We start from the raw sequence: 21855 nt of genomic DNA, 5'->3' as shown, positions 1-21855 counted from the left end.
TTTGTGCAAAATTAATCTAGAATCAATTATTGTGAATGATGGTCCTGACAAGTGTAGTGTGTGTTTACCATTCGCACACACACACACACACACATTTTGTGTCTCCTCGTTAGTGTTTTGCATCACTCTGTTGTCAGTTTTGTGTTAATTATTTGTGTTTAGTGAGGTCATGGTGCCCTATGATGTGCCTGTGTGAAAACACTCACTAATGTGTGTAATTAATCTGTCTTTTGTTGTCGTGTCACCTGCTGAGCTCCCCTGATTTTTTACAGCTTCTCCTGTTCAATGACAGGAAATGTCCACAAGATGACAGCAGAGCACAAGTGTAGATATTAATCTCAGTGAAAACCATTATGGTGAATTAACTTCAAACACTAAAATCACATAAAAATTAAGATTTTTGGCTGGTTTATATCATAGGTTTATATCAATTCTGGCACTGTCATATTTAAAGACTAAAACTTATTTTACCCAACATGATAAAAGTTTATTTTTATACCTGATGAGTCACATTAGTTTGCAGAAAGTTCATTCCAATGTTTTTCTATCATGAGATGCAGATGACAGTTAACATTCTTTACAAAAAAAAATAAGGGAAGCCAGAAGTAAAACTAGATAAGCTGAGCTTTCTGAATCTACGGTAAATATCTGGTGTCTGTGTGCATCTGAGTTATTAAAACACAAACATCTTCTTAAAATTAATATGTTGTGCCCACAAGATAATAACTTGTTCGGCTGTAGTATCTTTACTGACCGCTTGGTGTCAGTACAACGTGGTGGCGCGTAATCTACTGCAGGTAGATTCAGAAGAAGAAGAGTGAGGGCGGAAGGAGGGAACTTTAACAGATGTAAACAAACATCCTCGTGTCACTAACACGACATTTTAATAACTTTATTCTTTATTTAACTCAAAGAGCTTTTCACTGGAGATTAAACAAAAGGTTCGTATTGCACCAGCGTTACTTTTAGAGGTTTTCAACCGACAACCTCACGGATATAACAGCGTTTATCAGAGTTTATCAGGTCACAACAGACTGAAGCTCATGTTAAGAGGAATTTAAAACAAGGACATAAAGACTTCAAGACGTTTTACAGTGTGTGTTTCAACATTCATTTATTACACCACTAGTTTCATGGCTGTTACGAACGAACCATAGAATGTTATAGACTCTTTATATTTAGATAAAAATGATATTTATTTATTATAAAAAGCTGCTGTTTATATGTTGAAATGTCATAATTTGCTGATCAAAGAGTTTTGACATTCACCTCTTATGACGGGGCTTTAAATTAGGGACAATCAATAAATTTGAATAGGAAATAACTTTATTGTTTTCAATAGCTTCCATGTCCTGTATTGTTCTGCAGCTGCTGTAGCACTTTGGCCTAAGACAAATATCCCCATGGGGACAATAAGTATATTTGATTTGATTGATTGATTTTCAGTCATTTTCACTACTTTTTGCTCTGTTGGTTCTTCTTGCTTTGTTTTAGGAAAACAATGAGTGGAGAGGGATCCAGTAGAGGCTCGTGGAGGGGTGGTGGTGGAGGATGGAGAGGAGGAGGAGGAGGAGGAGGAAGTGGTGGTGGTGGAGGATGGAGAGGAGCAGGAAGTAGTGGTGCAAGAGGAAGTAGTGGTGGTGGAGGATGGAGAGGAGGAGCAAGTAGTAGTGGTGGTGGAGGAGGAGGAAGTGGTGGTGGTGGTGGTGGAGGATGGAGAGGTGGAAGAGGAGCAAGTGGTGGAGGATGGAGAGGAGGAGGAAGTAGTGGTGGTGGAGGAGGAAGTGGTGGTGGTGGAGGATGGAGAGGAGGAGGAAGTAGTGGTGGTGGAGGAGGAAGTGGTGGTGGTGGTGGAGGAGGAAGTGGTGGTGGTGGAGGATGGAGAGGAGGAGGAGGAGGATGGAGGAGCAGACCATGGAGAGGAGGATCAGGGGGAGCGAGAGGTTCAGGAGGAGGGTGGAGAGGTGGAGGATCAGGGAGCAACACCCTCAGCGCTCAGAGAGGTGAGTTCCATTCACCTTTTCATTTTACATATATCCAGTAAATGTGCTATTAGTTAGTACAAATATGGAAAATGTGGAGGAACTAGCTTTTATTTTATATGAGCTGAAATCAAATGTATAATATATTAAATTAATATTAATAACATTCCTCCAGTATTTTATTGAATGAGAATGAAGTAAACATGATGTGATCACTGTTAACTGACTGTCCTCCGTCTTCTCAGCTCTTTGTCAGACCACTCTAGATGCTCTGTGTCCATACAAAGGCTGGACACTCTACTTCATAGAAGGTACATGTGTTGCTCTGTTTCACATGATGATGTGTTATTATGTGATCATCTTGTATCTGTGATGTGTGTGTGTATTAATATGACTTTATTATGTGCAGGTTTCATAGAGAGCTCCCCTAGTGTGGCGAAGATCAAAGTGTTTGAGAAATATTTTACTTCCAAGATTCACCTCTATGACAAGGTCTGTATGCATGTGTATTTTGTATTATTCTATGAACTCACTTGTTGGGTTATCATTTATTAATATATATACGATACTATATCAACTGGGAGGATTTATTTGTGAACAGGATGAGATTGAGCGTCAGGGCAGTGTTCTGGTCGATTACGCCGACCTGATTGGAGACAAGACTGTGAGTGAAGCAATTCCTGATCTAACCGCCGAGCTGAAGGAACAACCGGAGTTGATACTCAACTGTTTGGGGGTGGCCATCCACCAGGTACACACACAGATTTGATCATCTGTAAGTTACAGCCTTTCAGAACGTTTATATACCATGAATATTTATGGTTTATTAAACAGCCTTGTAAAAATGTAAGAGCAAAACTAGTTCTTGACATGTTTTTACACTATATCTTATTATTAGCAACTCTCTCTAAATGTAAAAATCCAGTGAAGCTTTAGTCTTTCTGTTTAGACGTTTGTTTGTCTGTTTGTTTGTTTGTTTGTGTGTTAGGTGTTGGCTGTAGATCTGGAGAAACAGGCGGCTGAGTTGCAAGGGGAAGAACTTCCTGTTGCTACACCAATCATCAACATCCCTCATATTAGCGCAAGGTAATGCACACAGTGATGTGCAGGTACTTGTTTGTATGACGTGTGTGTGACTACTACAGACTGACACTGTGTTTATCCTCCACAGGCTGTATAACTATGAGCCACTGACTCCGCTGCGGCTGTTGCGTGCCAGTGTGTTCGGACGGCTGGTGTGCGTGAAGGGAACAGTGGTCAGAGTTAGCAACATCAGACCTCTCTGCACCAGGATGGCGTTCAGGTGTCAGAGCTGTATGCAAACCATGTCTCTGCCACTGCAGCACGGGAAATACGCTACACCCACCAAAGTATACATCCACACACTTTGTTTGTGCTTCAGCATCTTTCTCTATTCCTATATTTACAAAACTTATTATACAAACTTGATACTGTAACACACATAGTATCTCGTTTCAGAATTTCAACATGATTATCTTCTACTATGATAATTTACTAATCTGTGTGTATTTTTTAAATCTTTTATTTTATTAAGTGTATTCAGCCGGACTGTCGCAGTCGCTCCTTCACCCCCAGTCGCAGTTCTCCTCTTACACACACTGTAGACTGGCAGATCATCAAGTGAGTATATCAAACAATCACCAGTGAAAAACTATGGTGAGACATGGGCCAAATAAAATCCTAGCAGCAGTTGTTTGTGTAGGTCGGACAGAACCAACTTATTTAGCTCCAGCAGTGATCAGACAAAAGACATTTTGAAGTTATTCTTTATAAGGAGGCACCATTTTATATTTAAGCTTTGGAAAAAACAGAATCATAACTAAGGAAATGTGTCTATAATTGCTGTTTCTGACCGTTAGACACATTTCTCTTTTGTTTTTATTTATCTGGTAATTAGAAGTGGAGCATTGTGAGAGGCCTAGCTTTTACCAAAACATCTTCTGTTGTAAAAGCACATCTCCAACCCTTAGTCACCATTTCCTCTTCTTCTTTGCACTGCTTCAGGGTGCAGGAGTTGATGAGTGGAGAGCAAAGGGAGACCGGACGCATCCCTCGTACTGTCGAGTGTCACCTGACCTCCGACCTCTGTGACAGCTGCGTCCCTGGAGACGCCATCACTGTGGCTGGGATAGTTCGAGTTGCCAGCGATGGTAAAAACACACACATGAGAGGTTATGTTTAGAGTAAGCTTTTGCCTTCTACTGGTAGAAAGTACCGGTATAAACTCTTAACTTGTACTGACGTATGGGCATTCAGGGGGAGGACACTGTCACAAATCACTCCCTTATTGTTTGCAGGTAGTTCCCGGGGGAATAAGGATCAGTGTATGTTCCTCCTCTACCTCGAAGCCACTTCAGTCAGTAATAATAAAGGTACTGTTGCATGTCTATTTTTCTGGAGTTTGATATTTAATGCAACAGAGCAATGAAGTGTCTTCTTCACGTGTAGGTCACCAGTCCAAGTCAGGTCAGGGATCCAGAGGGTCGCTTGAAGATCGTTCTGCAGGGGATGAGTTCACCCTGAAGGAGCTGTACGCCATCGAGGAGATCCAGTCGCAGCCTCACCTGCTGAGACTCATAGTGCAGTGAGATATTTATCACCTGCAGTATCACCAGTTTACTGTGAAAGCGTTTTCAACTTGTAGATTTATTAGATTTAATAAACTCTGCTCTTCTTTCCTCTTTCAGCTCTTTGTGTCCTGTCATCTACGGCCATCTCGTGAGTTGTTCAATGCGATATTCCTTTTAACAAACTTGTCACAACTTATTATCACAAAGGCAGACTCATGGTTTGTCCTTCACACCAGATTTTTTAATACTCTTGAATGAATCCTAAATCCAGTTCTGTCCTCTTGTGTCTCTCAGCTGGTGAAAGCTGCCCTGTCCTTGACGTTGTTTGGCGGCAGACAGAAACGCACAGACAAGAACAGTGTTCCAGTTCGAGGAGACCCACACATCCTGATGGTGGGAGACCCTGGACTGGGAAAGAGTCAGATGTTACAGGTAACAGAGGGAACGCAAAGCAAACAGTTGGTCATCTGTGAAGGCAAACTCAAAACTTAGATATGCATGTATGCACTGTGTTTGTGTTTTTCTGTGTAGGCAGTGTGTAATGTGGCTCCCAGGGGAATTTACGTTTGTGGCAACAGTACCAGCACCACAGGTAAACTGTCAGCTCACTCTCTGAACATGTTATGATATTTATATCTGTAACAATATAAGACGGGAGTATGATATTTTCTTTTTTACTTTTTCTTTTAGGCTTAACTGTGAGTTTATCCCGAGATTCAGGAACAGGGGATTATGCTTTGGAGGCTGGAGCCTTGGTGCTGGCTGACCAAGGTAGGACAGAGCATCAGTGCAAGGATTGGTGGAAAGTCTATTTGTGCCCTTTGTCTGTCTATAAGTCTTGTATATTGACTAATTGTTGCTTTGAGGTGATTTCAAGATTCAGAAATATTAGTTTGAAGTTATCTTAACCCAAATATTGTGCCCTACTCTGAAAAGATTTTATAGAAATTTTGTTTTTGCAGCTGGTGGCAAATACTTGCTCTTTTTCTCCTTTGTGATGTTTGTTAATATTTTTTTCAGAATAATCATTTCCCTTTTTTTATTCTCTTTCTCTATCTGTTCTCTTTAGGTCTGTGCTGCATTGACGAGTTTGATAAGTTGGGTCACCAGCAGCATGCTCTCTTGGAAGCCATGGAGCAGCAGTCTGTCAGTCTGGCGAAGGCTGGAATAGTTTCCTCTCTTCCGGCCAGAACGTCAGTCGTAGCTGCAGCGAACCCAGTTGGAGGACATTACAACAGAGGCAAGACTGTCTCTGAAAATCTGAAGTAAGTTCACTCTGCAGTTGCTCAGTAAATAAAGTTTATTTTTGTTTTGGTATTGCTGCAGGTATACACACTGTATGTCTATGTAAGTAAAACTTACAGTTAAGTATTCATGTGTTCAGATTGGGCTCAGCTATCCTCTCTCGCTTCGACGTTGTCTTCCTCCTCCTGGACATCCCAGACGAGTCACATGACCGGCGCCTGTCGGAGCACGTCATGGCAAATAGAGCCGGAAAAGGCCGAACCAGCAGTGCCACAGTCACCAGGGCCGACAGCGGGCCGAACACCTCCATCCTCCTGGAACACTCAGACATGCCCCTGTCTGAACGTCTGCAGGTAAAAAAAAAAAGATCATCCAAGCAAAAGATTTAGGAACCGTCAAAAAATCCTTTGTATTTATGTATTTACATGTGTATGTTTGAAGGTCCCTGCAGGTGAAACTGTGGACCCCATTCCAGTCTGCTTGTTAAGGAAGTACATCAGCTATGCTCGTCAGTACGTCCGTCCGGTGCTCTCTCCTGAAGCAGCAAAGATAATCCAGGTGTTCTACCTGTCACTGAGAGCTCAGGCACACACTGCGGACACTACGCCCATCACCACACGGCAGCTGGAGTCTTTAATTAGGTTGACTGAGGTAGGTGTGTGCCTATGGCATCTGCTTTTCATGCTGTAGTTTCAGGTGATCAGAAAAACTTTCCACCGGTGTTCCAGTGCTTACAGTATGTGGTTGAATGAATTTTGTGTAGGCAAGAGCCAGGTTGGACCTCAGAGAGACGGCTTCCCAGAGTGATGCTGAGGATGTGGTGGAGATCATGAAACACAGGTGAGTCTCTGACAAATATGGAGCATAAAATGTCTACTGCAGTTTCCAAAACCTGAGATGAATTAATGATCTTCATTTTGCCATCACACGAGAGAAAGAAATGCAGCGAATGATTTTATCAGAAGCTGGAACGAGGAAAAGTTTGACATTTTTATGTGAACAAAAAATGTCTCCGTGTGTGTGTGTTTTTCAGTATGGCTGATACATATTCAGACGGTCTGGGCAATCTGGACTTTGAGCGATCTCAACTTGGGTCGGGCATGAGTCAGCGCAGCGTGGCAAAGCGACTGATCAATGCGCTGCACGCTCACGCACAGAGGACCGGTCAGAAGCAGTTCGACATGCAGATGCTTCGAAGTGTGGCCGACAAACTGAACATCAAGGTGACGGCAATTAGATTCACTGACACACACAAAATAAACACAAACCCTCATTTACCCAGTTGGGGACAGGGACTTTTCCAAATTAAGTGTAGATCAACAGAGCCTCAGTTCAAATGAGAGATATCACCATCAACTTAATAAAACTAGAATATTAAAATTCCACCGAGGCTCAACAGTTTATTTAAATTCACTAGATCCAGATTTTGATAAGGATCTGCACCAAGTTCCACACTGATTAAAAACATCTTTTCCTTTTCAGGTGGTGGACTTTGAAGGTCTGGTGAGTTCCCTGAATGAACAAGGCTTCCTGCTGAAGAAAGGAGCCAAACTGTACCAGCTGCAGACAGTCTGATCCCTGACAGTCTGATCCCTGACAGTCTGATCCCTGACCACTGTACCAGGGGCAGAGTACCTGGTCCGCTCTGCAGACCCACTACAAGGTCAGTGTGGGGATCAATGAAAAGGAATAACAAACAATGGGGAATCTGTTACCTGGTTACTGAGATTTCTTTACACACAAAAAGCTTTAAAGTAAACACGTGTACGACAGATCTTGCTTGAGGGTTTTGGTTTGACTGCATCAAGCATCACAGTCTCATTTATCCTGATAGACAGGAACACAGAGCTTGTGTTATTTTAACAGTACATGTTAACTGTTTCATCTGCAGCTAAATCTTATTTTTGCAATATTTCCAATGTGACGTCATTTTTATGAGAGAAATTCTGGTGATTATTTCATTGTTGAGAGTTTTATACATGTTTTCCACACAGGTGACTTTTTGGATACAGTTGTAATATACTATTTATATGTCGCTGTTATTTTTATATATGACTATATTGTATGTTGTTGTGTATACTTGTGGTTTTCAGTAGCTTTCTAAAGATCAATATCTTTTGGAACAGGTACTTCCAGTTCAGTAGCTTAACCTGCAGGTTGTTTCTCATTCCAGCACAAACACTGGACGATGGCACAATATGTTTTTCACATGACTTCTCAGCAGCAGTAATTTAAACGGGAAGTTACAGACAATGTGAATTTTACTTTCTCTACTCAAACTTCACACCTGCTCTGACGTGCAGATAAACTGTATTTACATATATTTAAAGTATTCTCCGGACATTTTGATTCTGTCTCAAGAATCCAGTATTTCTTGAGGATGGTGATCTAAGAAGATGCACATGTACAATACTTGCTTCACAGTTTCTCTGACTCTGTATTTTCTGATTACTTTCTGTATGAAATGCACTTTATTAGTTCACATGAAACATTTATTAAATAAATACATTCATTTGGATGTAAATAGCAGCTTTGTTTTGTTTTTTACAATATTAAAAAAATGGGTTTGGTGGTTTATAAAGTTTATTTAACAAACTTAATAAAATCACATCAAAACATGAAATATTTAGGTAAAACATTATTTTGTGGGTCTGCATTTTACCAATAATCATCCTGTAATGTCATTTTCTGGTCCCCTGGAAACATTGCTGTTTTCATGTGCATGTATTTTTTCTATTTGCACGTGTTTTCTATTTACATGTGTTTTATAATTTTCAGTGCGTTGATCTGTCTGGGCCACCGTACATTACATCCTTCAAAATAAAGGTCCTCTCACATTGTGTTGCTGTTGTGAAGGAGAAGCCTCGTTGGCTGTTTTACGACATCCTGCCGTGTCGGTTTCCGGCAACATGGCATCCGGCTGTGCCGCGGTGTGATCCTCCCTCCTCTGACCGCCTCTCTACCTTCACCATGGAACCGGACACCGGCAGCGCGAGGCCGGTGGCTCGGTAACGGAGGCTCGTGCATGTGTCGGTGAGGATGATTTGTTGTCGCGGGATCGCGGGTTTCCGCTGCGTGGTGTCCGCGCGCGGTGCGGTTGTGTTCGGACTCGAACCTGCGTCATGGCGGCTCTCGCGCTCACCTGTCACGGAGTGCGCGAGGCGGCCTCAGGTGAGCGGCGCGTGGCTCGTGAGGCTCCACGGGACGGACAGTCGCGCGAGCCGCTGGACCGGGCTCCTGCAGCCGGTAACACCGAGCGTCCGGTACCGGCCCGGGGCCCCGGGGCTCTACCGGGGAGGTCAGCAGAGGTCGGCGCTGATCTCCCGGTGCTCGGCGCCTCCTGAAGCCCGGGGGCTCTGCACCGGGAACGTGAAGGAGACACCGGGCAGCCCCCCCGCTGCGGACCGGCCCGAGGCCAGCACGGTACCGGGACAAGGACTGTTCAAGTTCAAACAGCTGGTGAGTCCCGGAGCCCTGATGGACCTGCACCACACTGTAAATCAGCTGGTCCTGGTTCATGTGGATATCCATGAGGGAAGGGTTCCTGTTGGGATTCAAGATCATTTATATGTTATATGTTATATGTTATTAATAATGTTTGTTATGATTTGGACACACACACACGTGTATACAATTAAAATTGATTTCAATATTGAATTGAGAAGAAGCTTTAAGAACTTTTAACAGGACATAAAAGTAAATAAGCTCTGCTACAAGTTAAAGCTTCGTATTATGAATTTAATTTAAAGTTAGAATGAACTGAAAGCATCAACAGTTTAATTGCTGAGTCCTGTCTTCAGTCTAATGTTAAATAATAGTGTGGTTGTTATTACTGGAGCCTGAACCATGTTAATGAAGCTGATACAAACTACTGGGAATATTTGGTTATATTTTTAATCTACAAATGGGTTAGATATTGTTTAGTTTGCTGTTGGTAGTATCATTACTTCTAAAATAGTAAGTAAAAGTAATTCTAGCTTGAACTGGCTTGTTCCAGACCTCTGGCTTTTTCAGATGAAGACTTTAAATAAATCAAATTATTAGTTTTCAGTAAATAAAACCATCCATTTCCTGCCGTTTGTCCCGGTGATGTTAAATGATCGTTTTGCGATATTATAGATATTGTTCATACTTTGGCTGATGTGACTGTGAACCACGTGTTGATGAAGAGAAAATGAAAGTCTATAAATAAACTTGGTGGAAACTGCAGACTCCCCCAAACAATCCAAGTGTATGTAAACATTAAAAAGTAAAGTATTGCTGTCAACACTTTATTCTGAAAGGAAGCAGGCATGTAGAGTAACATGGAGTTCATATACTTGAGTAAAGTTAATAAATAAGTTTGTAGATTCATCAGCTGATATGAGCCCTTCGTAAAAAAACAAGACAGAAATGTGAGGGAATTCAGAAATAGCTGCTGTTACATAGTTTGTCCACTGGAGAGCGCTGACACGTTAGATTTTCACTTCTGTGTCTTGTGTTTTTGATTTAATAAAAACCAGCGGATCTATCATCAACATTTTCTAACTCACAAATATCCATATTCCTGAAAAGTCCAGTAACAAGTGTTCACATGTTGTGTTCTATCTGAGCTTGTGTGGATCTGTAGTAACACACGTGTGTATTTCCCTGCAGTACGAGAACCCGTGGACGATCCCCAACCTGTTGTGTGTGTGTCGTATCCTGCTGGCGCCGTACCTGGGTCACCTGATCATCCAGCAGCACTTCCACCTCAGTCTGGCTCTGTTCACGCTGGCGGGAGCGACTGACCTGGTGAGATATTTACAGACACACACACACGGCTGGTCCAGCACGAGGCCTCATGTCTGGACTCGGGTTTCCCTTTAGCAGCCAAATACATAGATGTGACTCTATTTTAAGAAAATATTCTGTGTAAATGTATATGCCCACATAAGAATCAAGTCAATATTTCTTATTGAATTGTTTTCATCTGTGTGATTCTCTCTCTCTCTCTCTACCTTTTAGTTGGACGGTTACATTGCCAGAACGTGGCCCACTCAGAAGTCGGCGTTGGGCAGCGCTCTCGACCCATTGGCTGACAAAATCCTCGTCAGTATTATCTACGTCAGTCTCACCTACGCTGACCTCATACCAGGTACTGGACTCAGTGTCTGTTGTTCTTACTCACTACTTGTCTTATTACTTTATTAAATACAAAAAACAGGGTATCACAGGTTCCTGGAAGTGTAAAATCCAATAGTTTGACTTTTCTGCCTTTTTTTTTAAAAGGTCTTGAATACAAGTTTGACAGTTTTGCATTATGAAGTCACTCGTATGAGGTTTTGTTAACTTCAGTCTCACTGTAAATGTGTTGTAATAAAAAATATCGTCTCCACACACACACACACATGTTACACTTGCTTGTACAGTTCTGTGTAGTCATTTTCAGTTTAATGTGAATAAATTGGACGTGAAATACATGTTAATATTCTGTCATACTGATCCTAATAACTCGTATGTAGCTGTACTTTGTGTTTTTCTATCTTATTGCATTTCATTGGCAGTTGCAGTGATGATAACCGATTCTAAATGAATTGTCGTTTTCTTTTGTCTCAGCTCCATTGACGGCTCTCGTGATTCTCAGAGACGTCGGTTTGATCGCTGCTGTTTTCTGGATCAGATACAAAACTGTTCCTCCGCCGGTGAGACGCGGGAAATTTCACTCTTAACTCACTTGGACAAGTTTCTTTAATTGAATTTGTTTGTACCAGACTTTTTAAAAGTTCTTTACAAAGTTTTATATATATATATTTTTTTTTACAGGTGACACTGGGTAAATTCTTTAACCCTTGCTACACAACAGCACAGCTCAAGCCCACACTTTTCAGCAAGGTGAGAGACACACAAACACACACACACAATGAACCACTCAGTGCTGTGAACTTTGAACATACTTTCTTTCTAACTCACTGTTAAAAATGTTTCTTTAAGGTTCCAAGAATCTATTTTGATGCATTTGACTATTTAGAATATTTTTTGTTTTAGCTGCAAAAAGCTCCTGGTACATGTGTAACCAGTCTTTTATTCTGACTGTGTGTGTGTGTGTGTGTGTGTGTGTGTGTGTGTGTGTCAGGTGAACACAGCCATTCAGCTCTTCCTGGTCGCATCTTCTCTGGCGGCTCCAGTCTTCCAGTACACAGACTGTGTCCTGCTGCAGTGCCTATGGTAAACCACCGTCTGTGACACACACACACACTGGAGCCCCTCCCCCGACCTTAATATCCATAATGTCCTGGTGGTTCCAACAAGAAGATGTTTATTACGTGGAGGGTTTTTTAAATGCAAATGGCTTCATCTCAGCCAAGCACATAAATACTGTTTGTTCCAGCCGAGTGTTGAGGTTAAGTGCGCTGACTCATTTCAGACTACGACACACACACACAGAGCTGAAGTACAAATCACAGTCGGGACAAACATTCTGCGATGTCACCGTGACACACATTTTTATACAAATCCACTTCAGCCGATTGTTGAACTCACTGACACCACTGACGTTTGTGGTTTTTTTCTACATTTTAACTGATTTTCAACCTCTTTACTGTGAGAATCACACTTTTATGACACATTTGGTGGTGAAATTTATTACAAAACTGCAAAAGCTGAGTGTGGTGCATCAACGTGTGCTCTTATTGTGGAAGTTCTCTCTGCTTTGGTAATGATAAAAGCTTTCAGTCATTGATTATAACTGGAATTAAATCTATACACGTGAAACACCATATATAAGCCTGCTTGTTAACTTCCCATTTAAATAATGCAGTAAATTCATCATTAAACGTGGAAGGAAACACTATTTTATAATCCTGTTTTTGATGATGAATAAATGAAATGAAATTTAAAAAATAGATTTACAAAATTACATCTCAGAACATTTAATATTTGACCTTTTTTGCAAAGCTGCTGAGAAATCGGTTCTTGATTATTATTTTAACGTTTTTCATATATATATTTAAATTGCACAATTTAAAGTTCAGCAGTTAACACATTTGACAAATCAGTTTGAATGTGGAGGTTTCTGCTGGATTTTTAAAAGTCAATAATCATCATCATTAAATAGCCTGAATTAAGAATATGAAAAATGTCTTTTTATGCGGCCTGCATAGTTTGTAATGTCTCTGTGGATATTAACACGCTGTAATAAAACTACAACAAAGACCAGCATGGATCTGATCACTGATCGTCTACAAACACTTGTGGGAAATCTACTGTCTCTGTCGTTTGAGATAACGATACATTTAAATGTTATTTTCTTCTGATTCTTCATCTTGTCTTCAATTAAGACTCTGATGTTCCTTCTGTCTGTCATGACACAGGTTTCAGATTTGATTGATTATGGTCTTTAAACGTCTTATCTTGTTTAAACCTGCACGAACCCTGGAATGAAGCTGTTGTTTTATCTACAGTTTGTGTTTGCATTGCAGGTACGTGACGGCGGTGACGACAGCGGCGTCGGGCTACAGCTACTGGCATTACGGCCGCAAAACCGTCCAGGTGCTGAACACCAGGTCGCCGTGACGGCCGCGCCAGGAAACGGCCACGAGGCAGAACGAGGCAGAACAAAAGCAGCGAGCAGCCGCTGCAGAGACTCTGATCGGCCGTGGCACAAGTCGGACAGACAGCTGGACGACTGCCAGGAGCACTGGAGCCAAGTCGCTGTGACAACCATTTACGAGTCGCCATGGGAACGACGCATGCAAACCGAGCGACGGTTGGAGACGGTTTTACTGCAACACACACACTACAGGAGCACCACTGGAGCGGCTGTGGACACGAGACACAACCAGCAGAGACCGACGTCAACCATCCACATGGTTCACGTCAGCTCATCCAGCAAGAGCTTTTATTTTGGTTTCTCAATCGGGAGCTGCAGTTTTCATCAGAGTCACATGATTGTCAGTTTTGTAAACCTATGATTAAAAAATATAATAATAATAATCTCTGGTTTGTGTTTCTGTGAGGTTTTTTTATGCATGTGACAGTTTTGTATTGAGACACAATCGTTTATCTTATGAGACACAAATCTGACAGCAGATCCGTTTGTAATCATCAGTCAGGGGATTATAACGCTTGTAGAGATAAGAAAAGCTGACCAGGACGAAACGGGACAAGCACGTCCTCCTGATTCCACAACAATAATGTTAAGGCTTCAAAAAATGAATGCTAATACAGTTCAAAATGATCCTTTTAGCGAAATCTTCCACATTTAAATGACACTCATTAACTTGAATAGCGCCCAATAGAGCTGTTACCTCCGCCAAGGCCCGGTCGTCCTCTTCAATCCTGTCATGCTGCACTAAATTTAAAATCTCAGTACCCTAAATAAACCTGTTTTATTTATTATTCCCTGGGAAATCTGAAAAATGTCTCATATTGCCATCACTATTAATGTTTAAAGATCCAGATCTGTGCCATAATTGAATGTGTCCTGTCCTGAACCTCCTGCTTCCTGCCACCAGGCTGTGATGATCTGTGCAGTCGTTCTTTCAGAATCTTGTTTGCAAACAAACAGAAACTAACAATAAAACCCAGATTCTCCGATTGACCTTTTTTCACAGCAGCCATGTTGACACATAAGAGTTCAACACAGGTTTTTACTCAGCACATTAATGAAGGTTCTGTTCTTTAAAGGTCGAGCGTTAACTAAAAGAATTAGTAACATCTGAGTTTACCAACTATTTCTGCTGTGATAAGTCTATTAATATGAAATGAATGTGAATCTGTCAGTTAATCTGTGTATTAATCAGTTTATTGTTTCAGTGATGCTGATGGTTTCCCCCCTCAGGTAAGAGAATCTTCTTCTTCTTCTTTCACTATTGAAAGAAGCTGACGAGCTGCGATGCTTCTTCCGAGCTCCTCCAGCCTCAGGATCAATAAGCTCAATAAGCCAGAGGTTACCTGGAGACTTTTGGGAGAACGTGAACGGAAACTACCGCCGACTCCGCTGCTTATTTTTCCCCTGAAGATAACGACTGCGACGAGGGGAAACGAGGCAGCGTGACCTTTTCAACTCCTCCGTTTATTTCCCAGCGATTTGCCGCACCACTTGGGCGATGCTGCTTCATTAGCGACCGAGCGCCGATGACTGCCAGGCTTTGTGCGAGTTGTTTTCGTGGCCTTGTGTGGGACGTCTGCTCATTATCTCCTCACTGAATCATTTAAAGAGTCTCATTTGGAAATGAGATCCCGTTCATCGGGAACAAATTGATACGCACGCTTATTAATCGACTGTTTAAATAAGTTTTTTTCTTAAGTCCATTAATTGATAAAGCAAAGTGGAAGTGTTTAAGTGCTGGATGAGGCCTCACAGGCTGTTCCTGTATGTGCTCGGGGAAAAGGTCTTTAATTTTAAATCTAATCTCTTTCTTCTTTTCACTCCCACAGTGGTGAGCTGGTGACAAGTGGAACTAAACCCACAAAGAACTGATGAATCTTGAACATATCCCAAATTTGTTTATGGCAGGATTAGTAAGATTCATTATTTTTTGTGGTATTTAGATGAAAGAAAAACAACCCTTTTTTTAATGAAGTAGTTCATTCCAACAGTCTCTTTAAATTCAATCAAACTGCACCAAGCTCCACACTCTCGTAGATATGAGTCCCTTAAATTTGCCTGATTCATTTTCATCAAGATCCATGAATTATTCCCTGGAAAAATTGGTGAAAATATCCAAAAAGAAAGTCTGGATCCACTCCAAACATTAAGGAGTTCTTTCTTGGCCCAAGTCTCATCCTGTCACTGAGTTCGGTGGAAATCCAGTCTGTGGTTTTTGCGTAATCCTGTTTCAATAAACAAACCAACAAAATAATCTCCACTGAGGTAAATACGAAGCTGCTGTTACCCACAACTGTGGAAATTCCTCATTCGCTCCTGGAGAAAATTCTTCCATACTCTCACATCACATTACGTTGTAGTGATTAGGAAACCACAGGCCACACAGGTCTGTTCGTATTAATGTTCTTCTCTGGAATCTGGGTCCTCAGATCTGGAAACGACTCCCACTCGCCTCTTCACGTTTCAGTAAATTGAATGAAAATGAAGTGGAAGGGAAAACGGACACATTTCTATAAGCTCCGACCAGGATCATCAGTCCTTAGCATTCATAGTGCACAACATGGGAACCTGTAAATACCTCAAACAAGAAGTACTATGAAGTGATATGCAGCAATGATTTGATTTAATCATGCATGATGAAGAATAGCAATTCAATCTGCAGTTTATTTGATATTACACTGATATTGTAATATAGTATTATTACTACATAGAGCAATAAAACCAATGATTAAGACTTTTAAAAATACTTTTAGTTTGGTCTTTTTCCACCATGACCAGAACACAGTTGTTTTCTAGACACAGAAACCTTGATTGATGACTTCCCCTGAAAACATCTGTATTTAAAGGTATTGATTATCTGCTGAATATCAGTGAATGACGTTGACAGTCAATGTTGCATAATGTGTGTGTTTTTGTTTCTTCTTTCAGTGACTGTTGGTTGTGTTAGTATCCTAAAACTGTGTGTGTGTCCATTTTCAACCCTGCAAAACAAAGACCCCAGAGACCAGCCTTGTTTTGAAGGAGACGAGAACACGGTTGTTCTTCTTCTGCTGCTGCAACAAGCGGTAGAAAGAATCCGTGTGATACAGTGATGCAGATGATTTAGTGTCGGAGGCGAGAGCAGCCGGGCCTTCACACTTCAGAGCCCGTCTCTCCAGAACCCACAGACCGGCTGAATCACACTAACAAGGACCAGCTCGGTATCTGACAGCAGAGTCAGTCCTGCACCGAGAGAGAGAAGATCCTGCTTCCATCACGTTGTTTGGAGAAACTCTTCTTATTTGATACTGATCAGGAAATTAGATTGACTTTGAGGAGGCAGAACCAGCAGAACCAGGGTCAGAGCTTTATATGAGGTGATGGATTCTATTACCTTTCTTTTTCCAGCTCACTCTGTGTTTCCCCAATTAACCTGAACCAATCTAATTTGAACCTCTGTTACCTGGTTACCTCCTCCAATTAGGTTATGTTGTCACCCCTGTCCATTTGTTTCTGTCGTTTGATGGTTGGTTTGTTTGATTTTGTGAATATCGGGGGTCAAAGTTCACCAAAGTTGAACTCCAACGCTGTTCCTTCGCCTCCTCGCTCTCACAGGTTGAAGGTGAACTGGAGGTTTGACGCTGCTACACTCGTGTGTGTGTGACTGTTCACTTACGTAAATCCTACTCAGAGGATTTCAACAAAACCAGGTGGAAAGAACAATTTTAGCACAGGTGTCGACACAGGAGCGGATCCAGGGATTCTGTTTCTACTTTCTTTAATGTTGTGGGATAGCACATGGCATTTCCACGGATTTCTCAGGGAATAATTCATGTGTCTTGTTGAACAATTGTTGATTAATTGATCAGGGTTGTCTAATGTGTATTTCTGCCAGTAGAGTGGAATAAAACAGTGGAATCCACAGCTCTGAACAAGTATATTAACAAAACCTCTGTTTAATCCGCAGCATTGGAAACAGACACTTTCTCTTCAGTAGGAAGACGTGAACCAGCCGTTTAAAATGTTTACAGGAAGTTCACGGTGCTTTTTTTGGGGGGGAGACAACTGCAATTAAAAGAAAGTGTTTGGAAAGGCTCTCATCAGGGCTTGGGGGGGGCGGACGCTGCTGCCACAACATCCGGGTGGGGGTGACATTACAGCGAGTAAACACGTGGGCTTTTCCCATGTTGCAGCTCTTTTAAAACGAGGGTGTGACGGAACTCGTCGTAGGCACAGAGGCGCTCGGAGCTGCCAGAGGTTCTGAGCCAAACTTCACTTTAAACTTGACTGGTTATGAAACCCACTGATTCACAGTCCTTATAGTCCTTAGAGCAGGCCTACACACACACAGCACCAATACAAATCCATATGGGTGCACTCTCCATGCACACACACACACGCACGTCTTTTCTGGTCCTGAAATAGCTCTCAGCCTCCCACTCTCCCTTATATAAGCTGGCTCCCAGCACGGCGATCTGCTGGTGAAGACTAGGGTGTGTGCAACTGTGTGTGTGTGAGTGCATGTGCCCGCTTGTGTGTGTGTGTGTGTGTGTGTGTGCACGCGAGCGCCTCTGTCTGTGTGAGTGCCAGTGTGTGGGCAGTGGGAGTGTCTTGAGTCGTGCGTGTTTGTGTGTAAGCGTGTACGTTTGCATGTGAGGAAACATTTGTGTTCCTGCTGGTAATGAAGTGTACGCGGCAAATTAACCAAAACACAGCCTCTTGGAGGAAAACTCCAGTTTTTATTGTATGTTGAGAGTCGTTAATATGGAGCTGATCAGTGAAACACATTCACAGGTTCCACGGCGGCACGGTGGTGCAGTGGTTTGCTCTGTCACCTCACAGCATGACTGTTCCCTGTTCGGATCCCGACTCGAGGAAGCGAATGTTCTGCATGTTCGTGTGGGTTTTCTCTGATGTCAGCTGATCGGCTCCCCCATCGCCCTCAGAAGAATAAGCTGTGTTTAGAATGGATGGATGGATATTTATCTATAGCCTATGTATCATATCTTTATAATTGCATTGGAAAAACACACAATACACAGAAAGTGCCACACGTCCAAAAACCTCTGTAACAGTCATTTTAGCATCTTGCATTTTGACCCATTTTTGGTTTTTATTTCGGAAAAGAGAATTGTTCTGCATTTTTTAATTTTCAGGTAAAAGCACATGATAGAAATGACTATTTCCTGTACAACCACGTTTTATTTGAGCTCATTTGTGTTTCTCTTACTTCCACCGAGCGACTGCTGTGCATCGAAGCAGCTTCTTGCCTTTCCTCCTCATTCTTCCCTTTGTGTCTCCAGCATCGTTGTCTGAACTGTTGTGTGTTTGCACGTTGGCCTTGACTTCGGTGACCCTCTGTCTTCTTGCTGCGAGACACACAACAGTTTGTGTGTTTGTTTGTAGACAAAAAAAGGATCTGCTTCTAGTACACAAAACCTTAAGTGTCAAGCAAGGGACTTGGTTATATGATTAAAGTGTATTGTTTATTCTTAATGCACAACCTGTGTGACATCCTGAGACAGACATACGACCCTAGTTGTTATTGTGATATTTATTTTTTCTTCTCACTCATTAAATTAGTCTTAAATTATTCAGGTGGAAAAGAAATCCGGAGGAATCTTTGCCCCGAATCCTCGGCAGTCGGTACTTTGTGTTTCCCCCGTTCAGTGGACTTTCCTCCGCTAACTCAGAGGAAGAGGGTGAAGTGAATCCCTCTGAGACCGAACCCTGCTGTGGAAGCTGCTCGCTGCCTCCGACTCATCTCAGCGTAACACCGAGAACACGAGATGTTGCTTCGCTGCCAGACACGGAGACGTAGAATCCTTCCCCGGTGTTTACTGAAGCAAAGCACCTGCTGTGTTTGTCCTGTGGGTTTTTTTCCCTTTTCGAGACAGATAACAGCGCTCACACTTTCACCTTTTGGTTTTAATTAAATGCTCATTTTGGATATTGAACTATATTTGGGTACTTGATGAATTTGGCTCCGACTAACAGTGCCAGGGATGAACCGTCAGTATCATGGCAACATGAGTTGCACTGGTCTTTTAGTGCACTACAGTGTGAGAGTGTGTAGGAGGCTGATGACGGGGGCCTTTAAAAGAATGTGTATCAAAGATATGCAGCATTACATCTGTGAGGCAGAAGGTCACAGGGTCGCGCTGGTGGAATACTGTGTGCTCTTCTGTCTTAAAAAGTAGAAATGTGGAAATCTATTGTGCTGCATGGAGCGTAAAGAGTTGTGTGGTTGGTTCACAGTGTGGTGTGTGTTTTGTGTCTTTTTGCAAAAACACTACTGACACTTCAATTCGCTTTAAGTGAACAAAAAACAGGACAAAAGAAAGGAAAGTAAAATCCTTTATTGCTGCTTCTGCTTATCGAAAAGAAATTGAATAACTATCACTGTAGGACGAGATGGTTCTGAAATGATTTGTCAGAATGAACAATAATTAGTTGATATTGACAGTTTGATTTTTTTATCAAGCAAGAGCCAAAGTCAAATTTATAAGATATTAAGAGAAGAATTTTGATTTTATCTCATAATTATGATTTCTTATTATTACTTTGATATAAAATTATCATTTTACACCTAAAATGTGTAATTTTTAGTCGTCAGCAAACGTCAATATCGGTATCGAGTATTTTTATTGTATCTTTTTTGCTCTGAAAACCTTGAACAACACATTTGACAGAAAACAGCTGGATTCAAATCTGATCGTCAGACACAACACGCAGCGTCATGTCCTCGAACGTGTCTGCATCTTGTTCCTCTGATTCATTTCACACAGACACACACACAATAAGAGAAACATCGCTCAGAGCCTCCTGTGTGTGTTTGTTCTTTTACGATATTGTTCCAATATCCAGTTATTCAATCTCCACTGTCTCGCCCACTCTCGTCTTTCCTCTGTTGTAATCAGTTTGTAAACATAAAAAGAAACGATGCCAGTCTGGATATTTTAAAATGTGGACAATCCTGTTCATGTGTGTGAAGAGATCTCATTGGCACACGATGATATGATGGACAATCGTGATTTTCTTACTTTGGGGCTTCGGCTTGGAGAAGATATAATGATGATTATGAACTTTGGGTTCAGGACCAAATTCAACGTGACTCCACTTCCTATATGTTTTATTCTTTTCACCCGTGTTTCGTAGTTTCAACGGTGCCTGGTCCTGGAATCAACCCGTTAAATTTAGTGCACTCTACCAAGAGCCATTCTGGTTATTACCTCCGCCAACGTAAAGTAATCCACAATTAGTTTTTTTCTGTTAGTTAGCAGGATTACGCAAAAACTACACAAACATACTTACGACAGAACTTGGTGGGAGGATGTGATGTGGATCAGGGAAGAACCAATTCAATGTTGGTGCAGATCTGGATCCAGGAATTTGTTTGATTTTTCAACATTTTCATTGATGTTAAACAAACGTATTTAGGGGACTGATGTGTGTGTTTCTATATCATCCAAATAAAAATCATTTAAACGTGGTTTCATAATGGGACTGGAATGTCTTTGAATGTTATGATGTCGGGGAGAGTCATCCATCCATCATCTATACCGCTTATTCGTTAAGGGTCACGGGGGGGGCCACCGGGCGAGGGGCGGTTCATCCTGGACCTGTCGCTTATCATGAATTATCATGAGGTGTTTACTTCTCAATACATTTAAATACATTTAAAACAGTTAAATCGATGCAGGTTAGCTGAGCAGGTTTTCTGTAGGAACACGGGTTTGATGCACTGAACCGCAGCAGAGAAGCAACAAGTCTGAGCACTGAGAGGACGTGATTCACTTCCATGTGATGGATCGTATTGATGCTAGAAATCAATACTCGAAACAAGACGCTATCTGTGATTTCTTCTCTACAATCCCACACAGATTCCTGTCCCTGTTCGGTGTCGAGCTGCAGACACGTCGTCGATACAATCTGATGGAAAATCTGCAACTTGCTCTCAACCAGGAGGCTAAAGCAGCAGATTGATGCGAATAACCAGAGTTGTGTAATGTTTGGTGTCCACATACTTTCGGCAATGCAGTGTCTGTTCAAAAAGTGGCCTAATTTGACCGTAATCCTGGTTTGGTTTGATTCATCCTTCACTAAATCGCCCACTCGCTTTCCCTTTCCCTCCCACTCACTCTTTCCCTCTCTCTCTCTCTCTCCTTTTCCCTCTGTCCTCTTCTTCACTTCTCATCTCTCTCCATCTCTCCCACTCTCTTCTTTCTTTCTCTCCGTGTGTGTCTTCTCCCCATCGTTCTTTTCTCTCTTATCCCTCCCCCATCTGTGGGAAGCTGCCATTGTGCGCATGTCGCCGATGAGTCAATTTGTAGAGGCAGTGCACGCACGCACACACACACACACACACACATGCATCCTGTCTCCCACGAAGGCATCTGTTTCAGTCTGTCTCTCTGTGAGATGCAGCACCAACTGAGGAGCGAGGGGGAGATGAGCAGAGGGAGGGAGGAAGAAGGGAAGAGGGAGG

General features: G+C 42.0%; 2 protein-coding genes across 2 annotated transcripts; both read left to right on the top strand.

Annotated features, from left to right (window-relative positions):
• Positions 1–812: 812 nt before the first annotated feature.
• Positions 813–8347, top strand: mcm8 (minichromosome maintenance 8 homologous recombination repair factor). The gene is made up of 22 exons (XM_047342413.1): positions 813–941; positions 1495–1580; positions 1887–2003; positions 2228–2293; positions 2392–2474; positions 2584–2733; positions 2971–3068; positions 3154–3352; positions 3538–3623; positions 4008–4153; positions 4301–4375; positions 4452–4587; positions 4691–4721; positions 4868–5005; positions 5105–5165; positions 5264–5344; positions 5643–5838; positions 5958–6171; positions 6260–6469; positions 6582–6658; positions 6852–7041; positions 7301–8347. The coding sequence occupies exons 2-22, from the start codon at positions 1502–1504 to the stop codon at positions 7391–7393; spliced, it is 2526 nt and encodes an 841-aa protein (XP_047198369.1). The 5' UTR covers positions 813–941; positions 1495–1501; the 3' UTR covers positions 7394–8347.
• Positions 8348–8687: 340 nt separating this feature from the next.
• On the top strand, positions 8688–13777 carry crls1 (cardiolipin synthase 1). Its single transcript, XM_035172976.2, has 7 exons — positions 8688–9277; positions 10454–10591; positions 10805–10934; positions 11396–11481; positions 11603–11671; positions 11913–12004; positions 13258–13777. Exons 1-7 carry the CDS (start codon positions 8858–8860, stop codon positions 13349–13351), a joined length of 1029 nt encoding a protein of 342 aa, XP_035028867.2. The 5' UTR covers positions 8688–8857; the 3' UTR covers positions 13352–13777.
• The last annotated feature ends 8078 nt before the right edge of the window (positions 13778–21855 follow it).

Source organism: Hippoglossus stenolepis, chromosome 12 (genome assembly GCF_022539355.2).
Source record: "Hippoglossus stenolepis isolate QCI-W04-F060 chromosome 12, HSTE1.2, whole genome shotgun sequence".
NCBI classification, from domain to species: Eukaryota; Metazoa; Chordata; class Actinopteri; order Pleuronectiformes; family Pleuronectidae; genus Hippoglossus; species Hippoglossus stenolepis.
The sequence above is the reverse complement of the archived record's forward strand: the minus strand, read 5'-3'. Positions and strand labels throughout refer to the sequence as shown.

Coding starts and splice junctions, on each gene's coding strand:
- mcm8 (XM_047342413.1), top strand. CDS start 1,502: ATGAGTGGAGAGGGATCCAGTAGAGGCTCGTGGAGGGGTGGTGGTGGA. Junction 2,475..2,583: donor AGATTCACCTCTATGACAAG/GTCTGTATGCAT, acceptor ATTTGTGAACAG/GATGAGATTGAGCGTCAGGG. Junction 6,172..6,259: donor CCCTGTCTGAACGTCTGCAG/GTAAAAAAAAAA, acceptor GTATGTTTGAAG/GTCCCTGCAGGTGAAACTGT.
- crls1 (XM_035172976.2), top strand. CDS start 8,858: ATGATTTGTTGTCGCGGGATCGCGGGTTTCCGCTGCGTGGTGTCCGCG. Junction 9,278..10,453: donor TGTTCAAGTTCAAACAGCTG/GTGAGTCCCGGA, acceptor ATTTCCCTGCAG/TACGAGAACCCGTGGACGAT. Junction 11,482..11,602: donor ACAAAACTGTTCCTCCGCCG/GTGAGACGCGGG, acceptor TTTTTTTTACAG/GTGACACTGGGTAAATTCTT.